This window comes from Maudiozyma barnettii (genome assembly GCF_903064755.1).
Source record: "Maudiozyma barnettii strain CLIB 1767 genome assembly, contig: KABA2_04, whole genome shotgun sequence".
Taxonomy (NCBI): domain Eukaryota; kingdom Fungi; phylum Ascomycota; class Saccharomycetes; order Saccharomycetales; family Saccharomycetaceae; genus Maudiozyma; species Maudiozyma barnettii.
The window spans coordinates 1,313,054-1,338,178 of NW_024545241.1; the positions used below are offsets into that span (position 1 = coordinate 1,313,054).

A 25,125-nucleotide genomic window follows, 5' to 3' on the forward strand; every position below is an offset into this window, starting at 1 on the left:
GGCAGAGAGAGAGGCAGTAATGGGGGAATTGCCCGAGTAACAAAACAAAATAAAATAGACAGGACGGATAATAATCGTCAGTATTCAATTTGCCTTGTAGCAGTAGCAGTAGTAATCAGCGGTGATGGTGATGGTAGCAGCAGTAATAGTATTATTATGCCCGCCACTTTTTTTATTCAATTTTATTTTGTCTTTCCTGCCTTCTTTCTGTAGGAGTTTGTTGGTGCAACAGAGATATTTCCGCGGTTGCAAACAAATTTTGTGTTTTTTGTGTTTTTTGCAGTGTGAGCTGCCCGTCGGCTTGTCCGTTGAGTTGTTTGTTTGTTTGCGGGGTGGGGGTGAGCAGAGGAAGCGAAGCGATGGGAAGCGAAGGGGGGGAGGAGGAGGGGAGGGGAGAAAGAAGCGAGAAGAATTTGATAGAATATTGCGGGGTGCGGTGTTGTAGTGGTGGGCATGTGGCTGCCGTTCACCTTACTGTTACATGTATATAACGATTTCCTTATTTCCTTAGAGAGGATCGTGACATACAACACAATACAGTAGAGATGCTGATAGATGATCTCCCCTTTGGCGTGACATTACTGTTTTTTTTTTATTAGTAATGAGTACGATTATTTGTCATCGACGGCTATTAGTAAGAATTCGTACTTTGTGTTGATAAAGGAGGGAGGGTGATCGACCGTGTGAGCGTGCATGTGGTATCGGTGGGTAGTGGGGGTGGAAAAAGAGATGATTATGTGAGTAGTGATATCTAGTATAATCATATCTTGTATCACTACAAGATATTATATTTCAAGTAGTGCAGGGTCACGTGTATTGGTTCCGGGTAAGGCTGGTGTTAGTGGCGGTGTATGGGTGTGTCTACGAGGTTCTTTTTTTTTTTTGAATGGGTTTTCTCTCTAAGTGCGAAAGAGAGAGAAAGCGGTAAATAGTTTTACAGTAATATTGTAATAATAATAATGGCGATACTCGATGGGGGGCTGGATACGAAGATATGATGGCGGCTATTTCAACAAAGAATAGGGGGTCAGCAGTTTATTTTCTTCGGTGTTGGATATATATAAGCAGTAAAAAGAAATATACACAACTCTTTTTTTAAATTTAGAATGATTATTAATGACGATGAACCATATTTATATAACCTTACATTGCGTAAACAATCAAACTATACACACGCATGTTCAGGAAGTTTCACATTACAAGGAAGCCATCAAGTATGTTTAGCTACAGAAAACTCTATTGAAATATATGATTTATCAGAAGGAGACCTACATCATCGTCCAGTGGTAACTATAGATAAGATCGATTCTACAATCACATCCATATGCACAATTCCCAATAGTAACACTAACAGTTCCAACAATACTTTGTCTAAGATTCTTTTGCTGACAGATTCTGGTAATGTCACTCTTCTACAATATGATACAATCTCTAATACACTGAAACCGATATCAATCGAACCGTTAACAAGATCATCGATGAGAAGAACTGCTCCTTTGTCATTAAGCGCAGTAGATCCTTTAGGTAGATGCATATTTATATCATCCTTAGAGAAATTCGGGTATATGTACACGATTAATCATACTAGTAATTCGCCATTATCTTCCCCCGTGGAGGTCATTAGACCAGGCTCAATCACATTAAGTATCGTTGGATGTTCTGGCCAAGTATATGATAATCCAACTTTTGCTGCATTGGAATACTTACCAGTACCACATTTAACGTTTTATTCATTGGATTTAAATTTGAATCATGTCATTAAAGGAAAGACTTATCCTTTTAAAAAGAAGGATCCTAATTTTTTATTAGCTTTGCCTGATTTATCAAAATTCGATATCATAGAATCATTTAATGACGAAATTGAAGCAACAAATCCTTTTGTAATCGTCGGGTTTTCAAATCATTTGATTATTAAAGATATGAATGGTCTTTATACTGTAGAGATCCCATTGCCTCATCCAAATGGTGATACTAATCCAATTAATATTATCGCGGCAGATATTCAAATTATTAAAAACAAATCATTTTTCATCTTATTACAAACTAATAAAGGTGATTTACTTAAATTACAATTGCATAAGAATTTAAACTCTTCTCAAACAAACGTTTTACAAGTTTCAATGTCATATTTCGATACCATCCCACCTGCCAATTCTTTACATATTTTTAATAATGGTTATATGTTTGCAAATTCTGAATTTAATGATAACTGGTTATTTCAATTCAATTCCCTGGGATCAGAAAATTTTCAATTGGAAAGATCTTTTAAGAAACATGAATCTTTAACAAATCTATCTCGTATAGATAATTTACAAACATTAAACCCATTAATAGATACATCTTTGATAAGTTCTGTTAATATACCCACTTCTTCTGATATCTTAACAAGATCCACAGATACTTCATTACGTGTACTTTCAAGTTCAATTAATTTTATTAATTTAACTTCCTCAAATTTACCACCAAACCCTCAAAATATTTGGACTTTGAAATATAATGTAACAAATGATAATTATCATCATTTATTGGTATTAGGATTTGAAAATACAACAACTTTTTTACAGATAGAAAATGATTCGATTAAGGATCTAAAATTACCTGATAAGGATACCTTCTTATTAAAAAATGATAAAACAATTCATATGAATTCAATGTTAGCTGCTACTATTATTCAAGTATGTAATAATAGGTGCATCCAAATATCAATCAAGGACGTCTACAAACAAAAATTGAATTGGTTCCCACCAGCAGGTATAACAATTGTAGCAGCAGACTCTACGCCAACTCAATTAGTCCTTGCTTTATCCAATAATGATATTGTTTATTTAGAGATCCAGGATAATGGAAGTTTAATTGAATCCACAAAAAGGCTATCAATTTCAACAAGAATTACAAGTCTGGCGATGTATTATAATCCGAAGAAACCCTTGGAACGTTGCAAATTCCTAATTGTGGCAACTGACGATAAACTAATTAACGTTATATCTTTAAGTCATGAATCTTCAAGTAATGAAGATGAAGACGAAGATGACAATTTCTTGGAAATTGTTTCTTTCCAGAAATTGACAGATGTTGCGAACGCTGTATTATACACACCAGGATTTATTCATGTAGGATTAAACAATGGTGTCTACGCCAGATCAAGAATTATGGATACAGGAGGGAAACAAACTGCCACCGGCATAATCACAGATGTCTGGAATAAATATTTGGGTGTAAAAAAAGTATCTTTATCACTTATTAAGAGAACTGCATTATCATTAACTGATAGCGAAGACGACGAAGAGGAAGAGGAAGGGGAAGAGGAAGAGAAAAAAGATGGCCAAGAATCTATTGAGCGTTCAAATTCAAAAGAAGAACAAGATGAAGAGAAAGAACAAGAATTATCGGCTTGTATATTAGCGACCTCGGACTCTACTTGGGCAAGCTATCAACAGAACGATGTTTTTTACATCAGACCTGTTTCATTCCCAAAGGAAATTAAATCCTTAACCACAATCTCAGAGATCACAACAGAAACGTTGAAATTTAACGGCTGTTGTTCTCTTTCAAAATCAGGTAAATTAATTATTGGACAATTCAAAGATTTTATCTTTAATGATAAATGGTTTAATTTAGAGGAGATACCGTTATCACTTGATAACAACGAAAAGCAACAGAATTCAGAAGAATCTCGAGAGGATAGTTCCGATTCTGATGATGACGAAGAGGATGATGACGAATCACATGTTGATATTCAAAAATATAGAAACAAAAGCATCCTGCCATTCAATTCTTATACCATATTCATCGATAACTTAATTGATGGCAACGGACAATGTAGAATATCCATAACAGATTCAGATAAGAGATTTTTGGAATTTATTGAAGAAGATGGTACCAGACGCAATTTTCAAATTCTTCCAAATATGTCCTGTCTATCAGCAAATCTGATCAATTTCTCAAAAGGGAACAATTATCATTTAATTCTTTCATCACGAGATAATAAGTTATTGTGTTTTGAAATTTTAATTAAAAAATCCTCTTTTGAAGTTCAATTAATGCATGAAACCAATGTGGACGATCGTATCAATACATTTTGCGCATTTAATAATATGGTATTGGTTCCAGTACATGGCAAATTGATATTATACACCTTAGGTAAAAAACAACTTTTAAAGAAATCAATAAGTAATACGACGCCATCGACGACAAAAATTGTAAAGCTGATTAACTGGAAGAATAGGAGAATAGCAGTAGCAGATATACATGAATCGGTAACCATATATCAATTTTTTGAAAACCAATTTATACCTCTCGTGAGTGATATAACCAAGAGACATGTTACTACTATTAAATTTTTGGACCCATTTACAGTGATTGGGGGTGATAGATTTGGAAATATTTGGACACTTAGAATACCTCAAGAAGCACAAAGTGATGACACAGAATCGATACTCACAAACACAAAGGATAAAAAATTGAGTGGAAATCTAATGGAGACTCCTTACAAGTTTCAGTTACTGAATCACTATTACGTCAATGACATTATATTAAATATCTTTGTTATTCCAAACATACACCTTTCAGGAAGGGACTGTATTCTTTATACAGGATTACAAGGAACTGTCGGTGTCCTTGTTCCAATAATTTCTAAAAATGAAGTAATGCTATTGAAAAAACTAGAAGATAACATTACTGATTTGGAGACGAATATGACAACCTTTATGAATACCAATGAAAAGGATGAAGACTCCACAAATTTGAACACGACAAATATGGAAGACTTACAACTTATTAAAGATAGGAAAATTAAAGAAGAACCCCTTGAGGGTCGTTATTCACTAGTAGGAAGAGACCACAGTGTATACAGGGGCTATTACGCACCCGTGAGAAATATTATAGATGGGGATCTGTGTGAAACGTACCAAAAGCTACCAAGTTTGGAGCAGAACGTTATTTGCAAAAAGCTTTCAAGTGGTAATATAACCCATAATGACATTCTTAAAGCAATAAACGAGATTAGAACTAGTTATATCTAAAGCTCATTGACATTTCAAATAATGTTTATAATTGTATTTATTATCATTAGCATTACGTAAGTACACGAATATTATACATCAGGAATGATTCTATATTATTTCCTTTTGAAAGATTCATGTTTAAAAAATTAATTAAATGGTATATTATTAAAGAGAGATTTTGTTCTCGTATGGGGTTATTTCTATATTATTTTTTTCGTTAAGGAGGAAATTTTCAGATGACTATGAATTGAAGCTTGGTAATTGTGATATTTTCGTTACATCCAATGTGGACCCTAATAGATGACTTTGGTATACACTATCAACTAATCTGTGAATTATTAATGCATCCATAAAAGTTGGGAATCCCTCAAATTCAAAACCTTGTAATAAGAATTGAGAGGGTAAACTTGGAATCTTCTTCGTATTGTAATGGAAATCTGCTATACTTTCATAAAGGCGAAATATATTACCTAATACTGCATTATAATTTGTTAAATGATAAACTTCCATAATTTCTTTTCCTGCATCATACATATTCATATCATTTTTTGGTTGTGTCCCATATTTATTATCATTGCTGTTGTTTGCGACCGGTACATCATTAGCCCTTGTACCACTATAATACAACACTAGGTTAGAAATTTCTGCAAATCCTGCGTCACCTTCTAATTTAATATCACCTTTTGTACCGTGAATATCAATAACTAAATTTTTAGTAAATTTTTTTGTTGGTTTACCACCTTTAATGCTACATGATACAGGTACATTACCTCTCATTAGAGTACCTTGAAATAATAAATGGTCCGGCACACTTTTTTTCACTTTTTGCCCTGTCTTTTGGCCACGATCATCGACAACGTCCTGTTCCGGGATATTATTAAATACCATGCTATTAATTTGATTAAAATATGATCCTGTCATATATTGTAAAATATCAATAGTATGACCAAATGTATTTGTGACCAAATCATTCCCGTTCCCCATTTCATATATATAATTTGGTGATTTCATTGGTCTATCATACCCATACCAACCACCATTTCCTGTTAATTCAATTGAATTTATCTCACCAATATGTCCTTGTGAAATCAACTCTTTAGCACGTAAAATATAAGGCGATTTACGCCCTTGTAATGAAACAATTGTTTGTAATCCACGAGCTGCAGCAGCTTTATATATCTGTTCAGCTTGATCGAGATTGCAAGCCATAGCCCATTCTAAAAACAAATATTTCAGATTTGGGTTACTCTTTGAATACTCCAATAACGGCAGGATTACCGAGTAATGGTATGATGTTTGAATAGAAATCACAATCATATCAACTATGGCTGTAGAGGCAAAGGATTCCAAAGTTGGGAATGCCGTTGCATTAGCCAATTTAAGTTCTTTGATGGTCTCTAAAGCTATCTCTAACTGAGGGTTATACAACGCAGTAATTTGATATTGTGAAGATAACTGTAGAATGGCTGGATAGTGAGTCTTTACAGCCCATCCTTTTTGATGAGACAGTCCTATGAATCCGACTTTCAACGGTGCTGAATTCGGTACTGTAGAAACAGACGATCTTTTATTGTAGTCCATCCTGTTGTAATATGGTATTCTCAGTTCTATAAAGAGAGAGGGAGAGAAATAGAGAGAAATGGTTTATCGAATCTTGCTTGTATGAGATAGTATGTCTTCAGTATTATAAAATAAGATGTTTTTCAAATTCAACGTAAACAAGGAACTTATTTTCTAGAACTCGAATAAATAAACAAAAAACAGAATAGAAAGTTTTGACTTATTGGTATCTTTATTCCTCGATTAATTAATTAAATGTTTGACAGAAAAGTGTAGTTTTTTTTCCAAAAAGAAGATCAAAAAATAATGTTGATAACTGAACTTGAAATTTCTTTGAAAAAATATGTTTTATGTATATGACAGTTAAGTAGAGGGCGATTATAACTTATCGGAGAGTAAAACTGGTATATATATTATAAATGTTAATATTTTCTAAGAACCTTGGTTTGAACATCTACGATTACTGCGAGAGTACAACAGTAATTAATTAATATATATGAAGGAAGATAAAGATTTATGGACGTAGAATTACAGTTCATTTTTTCTTTTTATTTCATTTTAATTTGTTAAAAAAAATAGATAGAAAGAAAAGGAAAGGAATAATACTGTTTCCTAATATCCTCTCAGTTCATTCTGTATGGTGTATTATATTTTTTGTCCACAGCTATTCCATTATCCAGTAACTACAATGGTTTCAAGAAACCACACTATTAGAAAACGTCTTTTGTATAAAGGTTTCAACAAGATCAACTAAGTAATGCTTGCCAGAGGCCCTCTCTCTATCCATGATTTTCGATGGGAAGAAGAAAAAACTTTTGTTTTTCCCGCTTTCTCTCTGTCTTATGTTAGCTTGTTTTTGAATTCGGGGTAGAGTGGCCCGACGGTTATACTTATTTGTTGGCAAATAAGTATGAAGTAAGTCCAGTTCAATTTTGTTAGCTTGCTGCTTGATTCAACTACAACTTTGGGAAGGAGAGGTAACAGACTGTCTTCTGTTATTACTTCAAATTATTCACGGGACAGCCCCTGTTTCCTGCGGACCCCCACCTTTGCTGTCTCCTTTTGCGTAAAGATATACGTTAACCTTCTAGGAAACACTATTAGCTGAAGGAGGTCGGTAAGCATTGCGAAATGATGATCTTGTTTATGAGGGAAAACAGAAGAAAAAAGTAACGTTGTTTTTAATAAAACATCAACAACTGAACAGTACCCTCGTAGAAGGAATTATATTAATAACTATTTGTAATACTTATTTGACCTTGTTTTGATAGTTTAGAAGAGGGTTTTCGGCGAACTGCGGGGTGCATGAATAGTTACCGAATCGGTTTTATGTGCACAAGATTTAGAGCCCATCAACTTTTCAGCTTCTAGACTTAATAGTCAGAATCTTGACCTATGGAGGAGAGATGTCCGGGAGAAGTGTGCAAGATTTTTGTTCATGAAATAATTAAATAAGACACTTCGTGTTTCTTTCTTACCCAGGATTTTTGTTCCTCCGCTGTAGTATTTATCTTTTCATATTAGGTTGAGTAATAAGAAACATCATTTTCAAGGTTAATTTGAAGGAAGAAATTGTTACGGGGAATATAAATTGAGCTGAATTTTCGGCTTAATCCCAGTACCGTATAGGTATATTCATAACATTATGTCTGTTAGTTTCTCGTTGTGAGCAACAGTGACACAATTTTAAGTAAGATACAATAATAAAAAACAACCACTAAATAGTAGAAATAATAGAGATATGGCTATCTCAATTCTTGAAAGCAATAATATCTTGTAACTTCGTGAATTTGAAATGACACTATTTTGCTAAAAAAGAAACAGATCCCTGTCTTGGTGAGTTCAATTGAAAACATAGAGATATAAAGCCACAATATTACGCCTAAATATATATTTTTAAAACTCCCGTAAGAGAATAATCCTGATTAGAATTACGTAGAGTTAATTCTCCTCTATATATGTAGTAGTAATTGAGGAGTTTGTGGAATGATGTGACATATAAGAAACCCTAAGCAACCGTGCTATATGATTGTTGCTTTACAGTTTTCATTGATAGAAAGAATGCCTGTTATGCTAATAAGTAGAGATTCACCGAGGAGGTTCCTTATTAAGTTAACTTCTTGGGTTGTAGTTTTAGCAGATCAAAATTGTGTCTGCAATATTGCGGAGAAGTCTCTCAGATAGCCAAAAAAAGGAAAGTTCCAAAGATTTTATCCTTTCGTTACCCAAATTGGTTCTGCACACAGTTTTTCTGGTGAATTGAGCAGGTAAATATTACTTACCCAATCAATTGGCAAAGAAAAGAAAGTGAATGAGGATATTTCTGCCACTTTATTAAGTGCATACCTTGAATTATATAATTAACTATCCCATGATAAAACTACCTACGATACTTTCCTCAAGAATGCATATGACATAATTTTCCTGTACAAATCATAGCGATAATAGATTGAAGAATCACTTCATATGCTAATTACCGCAGAGCACACTTTATTCGCTACACCTGAGAGGGCATTAACGCTATATCTAGAGATTAATAGATAGCATTTGTTCAAATTATATTTTTGTATCTTTCTCAAACGTTTGTCTACCTTTAGCTCTCTTGACCTTCTCCCCTGTTTTTATCGAGTGCTAACGAGATAACTATTGATACCTATAGTAAAACCCTAACTCTGTAATTATCATGGTACACGAAGGAAGCAAGCCCTAAAATATGTTATTCTCTGCTGCATGAAGGGACTGTTTCTTATTTATTTTCTTTTTACTGCGATATTTTCCGCAGTGAGCCTAATAGTAAACAATTAGTTTGATTATCTCATTGAACAGGCCAAATCCTTCTGACTCAACAAATCATACGCTCAAGAAATTTTATAGTCATTATGTTTTATATACCCAATTAGAAGTTAATATTTACATTTTATACATATAAATATATATGTTTATCTTTTCGAAGCTTAACAGAACATTAAAAGGGTTGCTGTACAACTCATATAACAACTGTACATGACATTTTATTCACTTTTTTTATTGCATTTTAGGTATTTTTTCAACTATACCCAATAATAAGACCATCCATTAGGTTATCGCATTTAATTACAGTCCTTTTACATATACTTTGCTAATTTCCTTTTCATTGTTTTTATTTATTATTAATAATATGAAGTGGACTTTCCTATTGAATGAAAATGTAAGGAAGTTTGCTCATTTCCATTTAGCGATGATAACTTGCGCAATTCTTGGTAACTACGGTCGTGAAGCAGTCACAGCTCTATCGACATATTCTCCATCATATATTAGTTCCGGTACAGTACTCTGGAGTAATTGTGGCGGTTGTCTCCTAATGGGTTTATTTCAAGTTATGAACGCTGAGACAGGTTGGTTTACGGATTATCCAAATCTGTTTGCCGCAGTGACTACAGGGTTTTGTGGATCTTTTTCTTCTTTTTCCACTATGATGATTGAAGTCTTTGAATATTCTTCAAGCCAAACTGCATCAAATCTTAAAAATCATACTAAATTGCCAAATAGAGCATATGGTATTATGGAATGGCTCTCTGTGGTCATTACACATATTTCTATCTCAATGTGTGGATATATCTTTGGTAGATATTTAGGTACAGAAATTGTTATTAAAGTAGCGACAATTGAAGAAGAAATATTTGATAAAGAAAATAGAACAATAAGGAAAAGACCTCATCCAATGGTGAATAAAATTATGAAGACCGTATATGTTGCTAGTATAGTCGCTGCGGTACCTTTAATCATCCTTATTGTAGTTTTAGCAGCCTATTACGATAATTATTCTCGTGGCAAATGGACTTTACCACCTTTATTTGGTATATTCGGAGCATATGGTAGACTCTATGTATCCAAATGGTTAAATCCGAGAAGTAATAACTTTTTTTATGGCACATTTGCTTGTAACGTCTTTTCTACTCTGGTATTAAGTGTCCTCACAATGGTTATACGTGGGAAATTACATCGTGATAATCCCTTACCGATAGTCCACACAAAGAATGCTTGTCGTGTTATTACAGCGTTTATGAGTGGATTTTGTGGTAGTTTAAGTACATTAAGTACTTTCGCTAATGAAGCTTACAAATTACCATTGCCAAGAACCATTATCTATTACTTATCGACGATTATCCTATCGTATGTTTTAGTAGTGGTTACATTGGGTTCGTATGCCTGGACAAAAGGCCTAACACAATCATACTGTTAACGTTAAGCTTTGAATTATTCTTTTCTTTTATTATCATTAGTCACTTTTTCTCGAGCGGAAAATCCTAAACCAGACTATAAAGGTTTTCATGTCAATTATCACATTTTTTATTAATGCAATAGCATCAACATATTTAAGAAACATACATTATAGATAAAAAGATCTATATAGTATACAACAAATTTTCTTCATAATTGTATATACTCCCCCTATAAAACAATATAGATACTGTAATATTTACACTGTACAGGTTGCAACTATGGTACTTTCTGTTTGAATATTTATTATTGAAAATGAATTAATTAATTAGTTGAGTTAAGTAATGAATAATTAAGAATTATATTAATGAGTGAATGAATGTACCCTAAAGGTACATTACTTGGAGGGTATTGGGTATCAGATGATTACAACACGTAGTAAATAACACTACGGTCTAAAACTAAAATAAAAAATAGATATTATGATAAAGGAAGAAATAATAGGGTATAATAAAGTTCATGAATAATAGTAAAATGGAGAAAACGAAGTGTCACTACAAAATTCTAGTCCTTTTTGAATTCTGATAACATGGTATTTCAACAGTTTAAACTGAAACATCATCAGGGTTTGGTTTATGGGACCTTCTAATTGTGAAGAAATTGATACCTTTATGCCTACTTTCTTCTGCTGGTACAACTGCCGGTAGTGGAGTAGTGATTGGTTCTTGTACAATTGGTAAATTTGGAGATCCTAACGTTTCATTGTTGGTTACACCACTTGGATTAATCATAGGTCCGTTATTATCGTTCGACATGTTGATATTAGGAACTGGACTATATGCATCCGGACTCATCAATGGTTCCGGAACATTCAATGGCTCATTATCTCTATGGAAGAAGTTGTTATGATGCTTTTCTGTTAACGAGCTACCCTCGTAATATTCTCTCAATTTACGAGATGTATACCAGAATGCAACTGATACAAATTCCCAAATCGATACAAATACACTGGCCCATGCAATACCCATTAATGACGCACCAATCTTTGAATGACGATCATCCCCATGGAATGCACTCTTTGTCATGACTGTGACGGCAGTTTGTAGCACAACGGCACAAACATTGAATACACAGCCAAATCCCATTAAAATAAATACAACTTGTAAGAGCGTCCCAGAAACCCATGTCAAAATAAACAATATAAATGAGATACCGACAAACGCTAAAGCAATCCAAAAGAAACAAAATGCAAATCTACTTAAGTAATAATAAGCATCTCTTTCAGAAATGAATCTATGAGGAACATTTTCATGTGTATTGAAATTATCTACTGGTGAAATTGGATATGCTGGAGATAAGTTTTGACTGCAAACAGTCTTGTCATTGACTCTATCACATGCACCCCAAAATGTCCACCTTGTTAAAGTCGATGCATTAGGTATACCAGTTGTGTCAGCTTCTACCCAATAAAATCTATTGACCGGATAATGCTGAGTAGTACCAGATATTATAATTAAGATAAGTAAAAGAACATTACCTGCAAAAAATAGTAATGTTACTAATTTCCAGATAAGTTTTGCTGAAAATTTCATTGCTGTTAACCTCTGATATCGTTAAATTGTGGTTAATTAAATTAGAATGATTGTATATTCTCAGAAGAAGAAAAAATAGTTTATACTATTGTAGTTATAATTGAAATTGATGAAAAGGCCTTAAATAATAATAATTTTATTCAAAAAGGGTTCATGTAAAGATTTAACCAATCAACTTATATCGGGTAGTAGATTTACTTATATATATATAAGATGAGATTTCCTTTGGTAATGGATAGTAAAAATTCTTGTTGATTTAGTCCTATTATAGTCAATTTGCTGTACAGAGTCCAGAATCAAGGGAAGAAAGAAAATAATAAAGGATTTTTAATAAAGGATACAATTCAATTATCAAAATGTAATTCCGAATGAGGAGTTCAAAAGAGAAAGAATGAAGTTCAAATAGAGGAAACCTTTAGCCATCTCCCCAAGTAAAATAGAAAAGAAGAGAGAAAGAGAAAATATGATAATTCTAATAATAATAAAAAATGCAAGGGTTGATTTTTTCCTGAGTATGTTTAACATCGATACTAAGTGCATCGATGTTTACGACATCAATAAACTTTTCATCGTTCGTCATCTTCTCCTTCTTTCCCTTAATATTTCATATCATCCCCTCAAAAATCAAAACAAACAATAACAAACAACAACAACAAGCATAAGGGATGTTAAGGCTGTAGTAATTTTCAAATGTCATTACGGGATTTCTCCTAAGAAAAATACACTGTCTCTAGATGTTTCCAAAAGTGAACTGTAATGATGTCTGTAGGTGTCTCTCTCTCACATTGTTTGCTTAGCATGAAATTCGTAGATAGTAACATTAAATTGCAGAGCCAATGAAAAATGTCTGTACGGCAGTTAAGCTAGGGACGACAGCATTCTTCAAATAGAATGAAAAAAAAAGAAAATGATTTTTTATATTTTGGAATTACCCAATCGGGACATTGAAGACCTAACGTTGGGTGTGTATGTGGTGTGTGGGTTACATATTTAAGCCCTACTATCCGGGTAATATTTTCATAATTCTCTCTCTATGTGAATTTCTTTATTAAATCAATTTAACTGGAGGATCAGTTTAGTTTATCAGCAAATACACAACTGGAACTTAAATAAAATGAGTACATATCAAAAGTGATTATCCTTATAATAAGTTCATTTTCGCTACATCATAACTTTCTTTAAATGAAGACACATGAATTGAGGTGGAATATACAGTACCTCTATTCTTGCCTTTGCTGTATATATATATATATATGTATGAGTGGAAGGTAATGGTTCTTTACAAGCAAAGTACAACGTTCTTTTGTACAACGTAGTGTTGAAGATTGAGGTTTCTTGTAATCGTTGTTAATTTATTGAGCCAATCGACTATTTCCCTTTTTCGTCTCCCTCCATTGGAAATATATCCGCCGAGAGGGTAACATATTTCGTAAAAGTAATATCTACATCTATATTAAGTATATACTCCAGAGTTACACATAATTATATATCTATCTATCTATATATATATGACTAGTAACATCTACTTGACAAGTAGCATATACTTGCTTTCTTCTATAAGGTATAGTCATCTTTATTATCCCTTCCCTGGCATCACATCTTTCCATCCCTCTCTATTCCTTTTAATTTAGTCTGCTTTTTTCTGCTTCACGCGTATTGTTATTATTATTATTATTACTTTTTGTTTATATATATCGTTCTCAATCATCAAGAAAAAGATAAACTTCTCTTTTACCGTAAACTACTACTACAAATATTATATTACTTAACAGCTCTTTTCAAACAAAAGAAAAAAAGTAAAAGAAGAAAAAAAGCGCTAATTTTTTTTTACTTTTTTTTTGCACATAGTACTAATAACAACTGAAAACATTTATTTCTAGAACAAAACTATATATATATATATCACAATAAGACATCCAGTATATCGATAGTCTGTTTAGCTCACAATTACATACTCTCATTATCTCATAATAAAATAACAAACAAGAGAGACCGCGCATAATTACATACAAAGGAATGTTCTCGCTTTATGAACCACATAACGTCGTTAAAAGATCTCATAATCAATTTGAAATAGAGGCACCGTCACCTGAATTACCAAGGAAAAGAATAAGATACAATAATACTAATAATAGTAACGGTAGCTATGGAAAGAATTATAATACAATGATAAACCCTATGGATTGTCAAGATGAAGAATTTCCTATATCTCCAGTATTATCATCTTTATCAAATAATCAAATAACGAAAACAGATGATGGAATACAATGTGATGCAGTCATGAATAACAATAGCAATAACAATAATCATAACCATAATTTCAATAACATATTAACACCTGCTACAACACCTGCGGCTAATACAACTAACATAGAATGGTTAAAAATAGGACAGCAGCAACAGCAACTGCAGTATATGAATAATAATATAGGGAGTCAATTACATCATGATAATGAAATATACTCTGAAGCTGAAGAATATATGGTGATGGGTTACTATAATGGGTATGCTAATAATACTAATAATTCACTCTCTTTGTCATCTTCTTCCACTAATATACAATCATATAACCAAATGGTCAATGACAACACTAACGAAAACAATAACAAAACATTTCATACACAATATAGTCTGTATGATTTAACTAATGAAGAAATTGAAATGATAAATACTCAACAGCATCGCTTGCAGGATCAGCAGATGGAATACTAAAAATATTACATATATATTTATATATATTTATAGATATATATCACTCTAATTTATAACGTTTCATTAAATTATGCTTGATTATATTATATCTGTGGTTTAACATTTTGGTAGGAATAGCTTATTCATTTTTATCAATGGTAATTACAATACATATATATATCAATATAAATTTACTATTATTAATCACAGACTCCTTAACAGTTTAAGAAATATAAAAACTGAACTTTTAAATATAATTTTATTTTAAAAATTACTGCCTCAATAACATTAGGATAGAAAGAATAACCCTATCTTAAATATCACAACCAATTATGAGAGAGTTACCAAGATAGCCGCCAAGTATATCATTTTATACGATTACCGTCTTAACATTTTCCAAAAAAATTCTCCAGGGGGCGAGTCGAACGCCCGATCTCAAGATTTCTTGTAAAATTACAGTCTTGCGCCTTAAACCAACTTGGCTACCTAGAGATAGATTTTTGAATTTTTAAAAAATATTTATATATAAGAGGTACTCAATATTTTAGTTTCTAAATTTTTTATTTTGTCTATTGCGTTAAACAGAGTTTCTGTTGTTAAACTGCTCATCTTTTGTGCATAGTTGTTGAATATGTAGCGGCAGCACTAAAAAGGCTAACATTAGCTTAACCTATCTAAAGGTGAAGGTAGCTAATATAAGTAGAGTTTAGAGTGTGCTGCCCTGTTGTATATGTAATAACAAATGATATATACTGCATAATGTAGTATTTGTTCCCCCTACATTGTCATTTCTATTCGTTGTTCTATTACATAAAATAGTACACAAGATAATTATATAATTATATAGATAGATACCCAGATATATCTCGAGGAGATTGACAGAAACTATGTGGAATCAAGATATCTAAAATGTCCTAATAAGAACTAAACATTTTATTATGTAATAGTCGTTTAGGCCATAATCGTTTAGAAAATAATTTCATTACTGATCAATCGTTTAACCAACAATCGTTTAGGTAACAAAAAGAAACGAAATAGCGATAAAATAAATAATATATAAAGACAAAGAATTCTGAACTTACATTCGAAGTTAGATTCTATTCGTTCTACAAATTATATACAATACAAAAAAAATCCACTTACAATTATAAGAAAAATATGTAAACGTAAGTTTGAAATCGAGATGATACGATTAGTATTCGAGTTGAAATTGTCGGGCATAGTTATAGATATTCAAATGTATAATCTTGAAATTTATTTTATGTTTATTAAGAATATTATCAATATTTGGTACACCGTTTTCCTTTCCCAAAAGTATAAAAGGACCACATATTCTTCTTTCCAGCATACTGGATAAAACATATGATATTAACGCCAGAGCTCTACTTACAAATAAAATATCTGTAATTATATATGAAGAATAGGTGCATATACATATATACATATATGCATCAAGCTATGTGGGCAGCATAATTGATTAACAAAATATGAATCTAAACAACATAAAACGTAGAGTAGTCCTTTTTATCCTATTCCACTTGGAATAATATAATTAATTCTCTGATAATAATATTTCTAAAAACAGATATTTGTGCTTCTTTCTGAATAAAATAGATGAATCAGGATCAGAGGTGGATTATTTAGAATGCAGAGTCTCTTTGATGATAAATATGCAACCCGTACCTCTCTAAACTTTCATTATAATAAATATTACTGGTTTGGATAATTTACGATATATCTCAGAATGTCATATTGATTGGATAGACTCTAAGAACTTACAACTCGACCTCTTAACATTTCATTCTTAAAACTCCCTTTTTAAACTGTTTTATCTCAATCATTATTCTATTCTAATCTATCGGTGGTACTCAATCTTTCCAATAAGACGTCTTTCGATACCTCTTGTATTTCTCCACCCAAAAACATTTCATCCATAACCATGTACACCTTATAGAAATTGAATACTATATCCAATTCACAAACATTGCCAAAAAAGGCATCTAGAACTTCGACAAATAGATGGATATGTGATAAATAGATCGGTTCCTCGTCAGTTATATCTATTCCTATAACAAAATACAATCCTGCATATCTTTTATATACCAATTTGGTATCATCCGACAATTCAAAGAAATTACATTGATGTTTGTGGTCCCTACTTGATATTAATCGATATATTTGGGATATTTCATCCTGTGGATCTGTCGAATTGTCACTTGTAGCGAACCAACGAACAAGTCTTACAACACCTTGTTTGTTAAAACATAGTATAAACCTAATACCCATATTTATGAAAGTCCAACGTTATTTTATTAAATTTTACAATCTATTATTACAAGCTTAAAAGCGAAAATTAAAGGTTAACCTTAGTTTTAACTCTCTGTTTCTTTGTATGAGTGGGCGTGTCTGTAGATCAAATTTATCTCTTAAGTTTGCGTTGAAAAAATCAAAGGCTAAAGTATTAAAGATGTTTGAAAATCGATTTTAAGGAAGAAAGGAAGTGGAGGGAACAAAAACTGATTTACACCTTAAACCTAAATAGGAGGTTAGAGATATATAAATCTTCTTTCAAGAGAATGACAATCTTACAAAATAATAGATTTGTTATCAAATTTAATAATGAGGTGACAGGGAATTTTATTAGGCTACCAAGTAGGGTCGCCGATGTCATATACTCCAGTCATGTAGAAATTCAAAGATTTAGATTCAAATTAAACGAGCAATGGTACTTTTCATGGGATGGTTTTGATTCAAGTAATGATAAATGCATTGAAATTAACCCTGTCTTGGGTAAGACCTTGGGGTTTACAACTGATCAATCAATTTTATTTGAGGTGGAACAATTCGATGCTCTAAATTCGTTATTGTCCGAGGTCCATGTGAAACCTTTGAGCAGTGATGACTGGGAAATCGCAGAACAACATAGTAGTTATTTGCAAGAAGAAATACTGAATCAAACAAAGATTGTTAACCTAGGTGGAATCCTTGTATGTTACGTTGGAAATAATGTATGCAGGTTGCGAGTTGAGACATTGATCCCAAAGAAGCTCCAAGTTGGTTTGATTGGCGACGGTTCGTTAATTATTGTTGAACCTATTGAGAATAAGTTACGAAGCACAAAATTAAACATAAAATCAGAAGCAGTAACTCTCTCTAGCAAACGTTTACTATGTTGGAATATGGAGACTAACTCACACTCGAGTCTGGTGTTGGATAAAGGAACAAATATGTACATGAATAAAGGTGAAATAATAAGTGAATTTGGCTATGTCTCTATTATTGGGAATAAGATAGAGAAGGAATCTCCCCAAGTTAATGCACATAAAGTAAGCGAGCACAGTACGTCAGTTTTAAAATACTCAAAACGAGTCGCTGTTCGCATATTACCATTAGAGACTGAACAAGTGAATAAATTACCTGCATCTCATATCTTATTGGGTGATGCTGTTTGGGATTCCTTAGGTATCAGCCGTGGACAAATCCCAAACAATGGCACACGAATCAACGTCGAGTATGTTAATAATTATGAGACTCCAAATAAAGTATCGCAAGCGGATTCAAGGATTATATTCCATTTTTTTAATGATGAAGGAGATGATATAGAGTGCACGATCGATAATATATTAAAATTACAATATTTGACAAACATGCAATTGTTCCGGAAAGAAAGAGCTTTGGTAGAAGTATTCAACGGCGGCGGTACCCATCTTAAGTATATTGATCTAACACAGTTGAGCAAGAATGAGCTTTCTATTGAAAAAAGATATAATTGTGAAGTTTCTGCCAAGATTGGACCAGAACAGAAGAGCGGCAGAATTGAGGACACCTTTACCTTTGTGAAACTGGACGATACAATTGACAAAATCGTTGCCTACTTGCGCAGGCGTGTAGTAGGAAGTCCTGCTATTGTCATCGAAGGTTCTCTGGGTGTTGGTAAAACATCACTTCTACTAGAGGTTAGTTCGGTTCTAAGATCAACAAGTGGAATGCATGTCATATTTTTTGATTGTGAGACGTTGAATGATATGTTTAGTTACGAAAAGATGCAAACATTTATCTCTAATCAGTTAGTAAGCCTGTCTTATTGGTATCAACCAAGTGTGGTGGTTCTAGACAATGCAGAATTTTTGTTTAGTAGAGGAAATGGAAATGGAACTGGTGGCGGAGGAAATACTAGTAGTAACGGGAATAGCTTGTCGGACAAACTAACATTACTTCTGCTTCATGAAATTATACGTATTACATCAAAACAAGCAGGATCTATCAAGGTTATTTTTTCGACCAAACGTAAGGATCTATTGAACAATTATCTCTTTGAAAAACATTTTGTAAGCAAAATTTGGTCATTGAAAACTCCAACCAAAAGGGCTCGTAAAATGTTATTAGATTCCTTATTACCAGAACGTGGGATTAAATTATCCTCAGATATTACTACCAATGATATGAGCATGGATATGGAAGGTTATTCTATCTTAGACATCAAGAATCTTGTAGAGAGATTACTCTGTGGAGTCATGTTAAATGGGAAGCAAACTGTCTTGGACACTACTCAATTCCAAGAGATTAATAACGGTTTTGTTCCGGTATTCTTACAAGGGGTAGATAAAGCCTCTTCCTCTTCTCACCCACAACAAGTAGGTTCTGAGCAATCATGGAACAAAATAGGAGGACTTGTAGAGGCCAAACGTATTCTATTGGAGACACTCGAGTGGCCTGTCAAGTATGCCCCTGTGTTTAGTCGTTCTCCCTTACGATTGCGTTCTGGTTTATTAATCTATGGCTACCCAGGCTGTGGTAAGACTTTATTAGCAAATGCAATTGCACGCGAATGTGGTGGATTGAATTTCTTACCTGTCAAGGGACCTGAGATTCTAAATAAATATATTGGTGCCAGTGAACAAAATGTGCGTGAACTATTTGAAAGAGCTCAATCCTTGAGACCCTGTGTATTATTCTTCGATGAATTTGATTCTGTCGCCACAAAGCGTGGTCATGATTCCACCGGTGTGACGGATCGTGTAGTGAATCAGCTACTTACACAAATGGATGGTGCAGAACAACTCGAGGGTGTGTATGTTGTTGCTGCTACGAGTAGACCTGATTTAATCGATCCGGCACTGTTAAGACCAGGTAGATTGGATAAGAGTGTTTTTTGTGATGTGCCTGATTTTGATGCAAGAATTGATATATTGAAAAGGTTACTTGGTGAAGAGATCTTAAATAAAGTTTCTCTTGATGATTTGAAACACATAGGGGAACTTACAGATGGTTATAGTGGAGCAGATCTACAGGGACTTTATTACAATGCCTATTTACGTGCAGTACATCGTCAACTTTCATCACTAAGTGCCAAAGGAAATACTGTACAGACCAACGATATGTCAGAAGAATATACGGTTCTTTCACCAGAGAATGACGATTCCAATGAACTTGATGAGATAACGATGAAGAACATAATTTTGCAGTCATCACAGAGTAGAAATGACAACGATAAACATACGTCTGACAACAACAACAACAATAGTAGTATAGGCGCTACATCATTATCATCATCATCATCATCGTCATCATCACCACTTGATATTACTGTAGAGGATTTATTGATATGTTGCAAAGAGACTCGTGCTTCCATTTCACCTCATGAACGTGCTAAACTCAGTGTCATATATAGTGAGTTTCAAGGTAACAGTCGTCCCGCTGAATTACATGATGGAGAAATAGATCACAACCCAGGCACCAGACTTACTCTAGCATAGTATATATGGATATGATAATAGTTGTACGTATATACATGAGCTTAATACGATGTTCTTGCTATCTATCCAAAAACTCTATAACTAGCCCTGACATAATAAGGGTTCTCACACGAACCCTACTTCCAAACCCTTATCCTAAATCCGAGGGAACAATATCCAAACGCTCCAAAAAAGCAATGCACTGAACACACGTCATGGACGCGCACACCCGGGTCTGCCACGTGCTGCCAGGAAATCACTCTACACGTCAGCGCTAACAGTCAAAATACACCCCACACAGTTTTTGTCTTTCCATTCATTATCAGTCAATTAAATCAACGGCTCTCTTTCAACACTCCCTTTATCCCTTTGTCGCTGTTCCTATTCGCCTTTATCCACCCACCCACCGCCCCGCCGCTTTCACGCTCTCTCGCAGATTCCACTTCCACTTCCCGATCCGTGTTCCGTGCTCCCCTCCCTTCGCCCAGATAAGAGACAAGACAAATTCAGATAATAAAATAAAATAAATTGTGTCTCCTTTGTTTGCAAGTTGGATTTGGGCTCATCGCCACCAGAAAGGCAGCATGCAAGAATAAAATGCAGAAAAACAGCTGAAAAATTTCTTGATATTTCATGAAATGGTGATGACGATCGCGTAGATTGCGTGAGCGAAAAAGGTGAATTTTCAGTTTCAGTTCATTTCATGCAATTTTATTGATAATTGCAATAATTTATAATATGTTTGGGGGCAGGGAAGAGACAGGACAGCGAAAGGGAAAGAAAGGGCAGAAATAGATAGATCGGTCGATTGGTTGATAAATTAAGATAACTAATAGTTGTGCTTCGCTGATCATTTACAAGCTCATTCTATTAACGCTTTTAGTAATATTGTAAATATTTATATATAAACTGAATGGATTTTTTTGCTTCTTTTTCTTTCCAACTAATTAACTTCGTTATTTGTTAGTAATAAGACGTTACCATATGTGTACCAAGTTATATTTATAACAACATTCATTATTCCACTTAGATATAGTATTATATCTAATCTCGTTGTATTATTACTACCCTTTCCCATCGTTGTACTATTTTTATTTATTTACTTTCCCACTTTCATCTTCACAATTGGTTATGAACATATAGTCTAAAGCATTTTTATTTTATTTTATTTTTAAACAAAGATATTATTCTAAAATAAAATAGTAATAGTAATAATAAGCATTTTCCAGAGAACTCTATTGATATAATTACTTCAAACGCAATATGGCTTTATTATCTTCTAGAAATTCAGAATCTTCTTCATCGATTTCTTCTGTTTCAACTTTTAAATTATTAGGTAAAAAATTATTAAATAATGGTAAAAGTTTCGATGAGTCAATGCATAGAAACTCCGCTAAAAAAATTATTCCATCAAACGCAACCAAAAAATTATTGAAGAGAAACACTGCTCCTTCGAATTTATCTTCTACCAAGAGAACTCTTCAACATAGTCAAAAGGTGTCTTCGTCTTCAAAATCAAAATCATTAATTTCATCATCATCGGCAACATCTTCTGATTCAGATTCTCCTCAATTATCAACTAAATTGACTAGTGTAGATACATCACCTAAACCAATGGTATATAATCCGTATGGTACACAACCATACCTACCTACCAATAGTAATTCCAGAAATAGTTCAAGTCGGACCAGTAATTACAACAATAACAACAACAATAATTATAGCAGCTCTGGTGGCGCTACTAATAGTAATAGTAGTGGTATTCGTGATGCATCCTACTATTTACATGATGGTTCTACAAGAATTCGTGTCCTGCCATTACCAATTGAAAACCCTAATGATTTCTTACCGACAGAAATGCAACAAGAGAGTGTTTATCTTTTAGATAATTTCAAATTTGAAGGAGATCATCAAGTTATTGGTAATGGTGGTACTTCTGAAGTGAAAAAAATCATTGTTTCACAAAATGGCAATACAAATACAACAACCAATACTCCTACAGTCACTAGCCACTCTGCTATATATGCATTCAAGAAATTGAATATGATTTATAATGAGGATAAAGATGCTTATTATAAGAGATGTTCTAAAGAATATATCATTGCCAAATATTTGAATTCTATTGACAAACATAAGGATCCTCATGGAGTTCATATTATTGGAGTTTACGATTTATGTAAAGTTCCAACAACCACTTTTATTGCACGTGGCTGGGGCTATGTAATGGAATTAGGCCAATGTGATCTTTTCAGTCTAATAACAAAACCAGGATGGAGAAATGTTGACTTAAATGAAAAATATTGCATCTTTAAACAAGTTTGTCATGGCGTGAAATTTATGCATGATCATGGTATTGCACATCGTGATTTAAAACCTGAAAATGTTTTGATTTGTTCGGGTGGGATATGTAAAATTACAGATTTTGGTATCTCTAATTGGTATCATGAAACACCAAAGGATTTTACCACACCAATCAAACTTTGTAAAGGTATGATTGGATCTCCACCATACACATCGCCAGAGGTCATGATGTGGGATAGTAAGAAGGATTACCCAGAGAGATTGCAATTAGCCTTTGATCCTTTAAAATTGGATTGTTATTCGTTGGGGATTCTCTTGTATACATTAGTGAATAACATGATACCGTTTGTTGAATCATGTAATAAGGATTCTAGGTTTAGAGACTATGTGAACGGGTATGAAAACTATATTCATTATAATCATTCAAGTTTCAGAACACCGATCGAGAAATTGACACATAAAGTAAGTTATTATAGGAAAGGTCCCGGTATTGAATATAATTTTGCGAAGGGCTTTAGGGATCCGGCAGTGTCTCGTGTCGCATGGAGATTAGCTGATCCTCAACCGCATACAAGATATACGATGCAAGAATTATGGGACGATCCATGGTTTCAAAACATTGCGACTTGTGTCGATACAACAACGTTTGGTATTGAGGAATATATTTCAAAGGACCCACAAGAGATTATCAATAAGAAGAGACGGGCGCAATCACCACCGTTATCATTACAAAGCGATGCAAAGAAAGAGAGCTCGATAGAGCCAAGAGGCAAAGAGGATCTATCCCCAGTGAACGAGTTAGCAGAAGAAGAGGACATGATTGTTCAAAACATGGATGTCGTACAAGAACAAAATGAAGATATACCTATATCGTCATTGCAAAAGCCTCCGTTAGAGACGATACTAAGTGGAGTAGAGGTTCTAGCCAGATCCTCTACTTCGAGCACTACCATCAACAACAACAGCAATAATAACATTGAAATCAACAATACTATTAATAGCAAGATCATGACTCCTACCAAAGCAACCGAAGTGGCTATGGACTCTATTCCATCGCCAGCACCGACACCCACAACATCGCCAATACATACACGTAAGAGAGTAATACATCATCATACATCTGTTACGAATAACCGAACTACAAGCTTCAGCGGGAGTACAAGAACAAGGTCATCTGCTTCATTATATCATTCACATCATTCTCCTTTGGTCACGTCTTCTGGAGGCTCAATACCATACTTATCTCGTAAATAAAATTAAACATTTTCATATACGTACGTACTAATATTATAATATCATTTAGAGAACAGCGATAAGAACAAATTATCTCTTCTGTTGCCATAGATAATTCTATTTATAGAGAGAGAAATGGTGAGTTAACTTGTTACTGTGGTGTATCTTGTGAAGTCGTCTGGCCCATTGATCTCATATATATGAACAACCGGATTTCCTCTGTATATGTGAGTGAGTGAGTGAGTGTGTGTGTGTGTGTGTGCATTTCTTCGCACTATGTACGACCTTGAAAAAGACGTCATATATATATTTTGTTTGGGTTGTAGTAGGAGAACAAATCAACACTGAACGAACTTGTTAGCGCGTGTCGTGCGTGGTGCCGTTCCTCCAAAGAAAAAGTGTGACTAAAAAACAAATAATTGAACATTCTATCCCGCCCAAATTTGAGACGAGACCCAGACCTTCTTCCAAAAGCAAAAACAAATTCCGTGGAACAAAAACAACAACAAACAGCACGCGGATATAAACGCGCAGACAGAAATATCACTGTCAACGAGGAAACTTGGGAAGTGAAAGCAGGCAAAAAAATGAAACTCTTGGGAGAGAAAGTACGGAGAAGCTAAAATAAAAAAAGAAGGGAGAACCCTGTTTAAAGTTTTGCATAGTATTTGGTACTTGATAAGTGGCAGCTTGGCAAATTTTTACTAGTCACAGATAGTAATCGGGTGTCTACGCGAGTATACTGCACTTGAGCTATCAATTCACTTTCTTGACCCCCTCCTACCTTCCCCTCCATCCTCCCCCCCCCCC

At 33.7% G+C, this 25,125-nt stretch overlaps 8 protein-coding genes and 1 non-coding gene across 9 annotated transcripts; 5 read left to right on the top strand and 4 right to left on the bottom strand.

Moving 5' to 3' along the window:
* Nucleotides 1-1,106: 1,106 nt before the first annotated feature.
* Nucleotides 1,107-5,021, top strand: RSE1 (U2 snRNP complex subunit RSE1; the record flags this gene model as incomplete). Its single annotated transcript, XM_041550633.1, has 1 exon — nt 1,107-5,021. The coding sequence occupies one exon, from the start codon at nt 1,107-1,109 to the stop codon at nt 5,019-5,021; it is 3,915 nt and encodes a 1,304-aa protein (XP_041406567.1).
* Nucleotides 5,022-5,243: 222 nt separating this feature from the next.
* On the bottom strand, nt 5,244-6,584 carry GAL80 (transcription regulator GAL80; the record flags this gene model as incomplete). The annotated part of the gene is made up of 1 exon (XM_041550634.1): nt 5,244-6,584. One exon carries the CDS (start codon nt 6,582-6,584, stop codon nt 5,244-5,246), a length of 1,341 nt encoding a protein of 446 aa, XP_041406568.1.
* A 3,136-nt stretch (nt 6,585-9,720) lies between these two features.
* On the top strand, nt 9,721-10,785 carry KABA2_04S12892 (FluC/FEX family fluoride channel; the record flags this gene model as incomplete). The annotated part of the gene is made up of 1 exon (XM_041550635.1): nt 9,721-10,785. One exon carries the CDS (start codon nt 9,721-9,723, stop codon nt 10,783-10,785), a length of 1,065 nt encoding a protein of 354 aa, XP_041406569.1.
* Nucleotides 10,786-11,368: 583 nt separating this feature from the next.
* SUR7 (Sur7p) lies at nt 11,369-12,355 on the bottom strand (the record flags this gene model as incomplete). The annotated part of the gene is made up of 1 exon (XM_041550636.1): nt 11,369-12,355. One exon carries the CDS (start codon nt 12,353-12,355, stop codon nt 11,369-11,371), a length of 987 nt encoding a protein of 328 aa, XP_041406570.1.
* A 2,016-nt stretch (nt 12,356-14,371) lies between these two features.
* Nucleotides 14,372-15,067, top strand: KABA2_04S12936 (uncharacterized protein; the record flags this gene model as incomplete). Its single annotated transcript, XM_041550637.1, has 1 exon — nt 14,372-15,067. The coding sequence occupies one exon, from the start codon at nt 14,372-14,374 to the stop codon at nt 15,065-15,067; it is 696 nt and encodes a 231-aa protein (XP_041406571.1).
* Nucleotides 15,068-15,452: 385 nt separating this feature from the next.
* On the bottom strand, nt 15,453-15,538 carry KABA2_04S12958. Its single transcript is given in 2 exon segments — nt 15,453-15,489; nt 15,499-15,538. It is a non-coding gene; the product is annotated as a tRNA-Tyr (tRNA).
* A 1,353-nt stretch (nt 15,539-16,891) lies between these two features.
* Nucleotides 16,892-17,332, bottom strand: APS2 (Aps2p; the record flags this gene model as incomplete). Its single annotated transcript, XM_041550638.1, has 1 exon — nt 16,892-17,332. The coding sequence occupies one exon, from the start codon at nt 17,330-17,332 to the stop codon at nt 16,892-16,894; it is 441 nt and encodes a 146-aa protein (XP_041406572.1).
* Nucleotides 17,333-17,622: 290 nt separating this feature from the next.
* Nucleotides 17,623-20,802, top strand: PEX1 (AAA family ATPase peroxin 1; the record flags this gene model as incomplete). Its single annotated transcript, XM_041550639.1, has 1 exon — nt 17,623-20,802. One exon carries the CDS (start codon nt 17,623-17,625, stop codon nt 20,800-20,802), a length of 3,180 nt encoding a protein of 1,059 aa, XP_041406573.1.
* A 1,242-nt stretch (nt 20,803-22,044) lies between these two features.
* On the top strand, nt 22,045-24,336 carry KABA2_04S13024 (uncharacterized protein; the record flags this gene model as incomplete). The annotated part of the gene is made up of 1 exon (XM_041550640.1): nt 22,045-24,336. The coding sequence occupies one exon, from the start codon at nt 22,045-22,047 to the stop codon at nt 24,334-24,336; it is 2,292 nt and encodes a 763-aa protein (XP_041406574.1).
* Nucleotides 24,337-25,125: the final 789 nt, after the last annotated feature.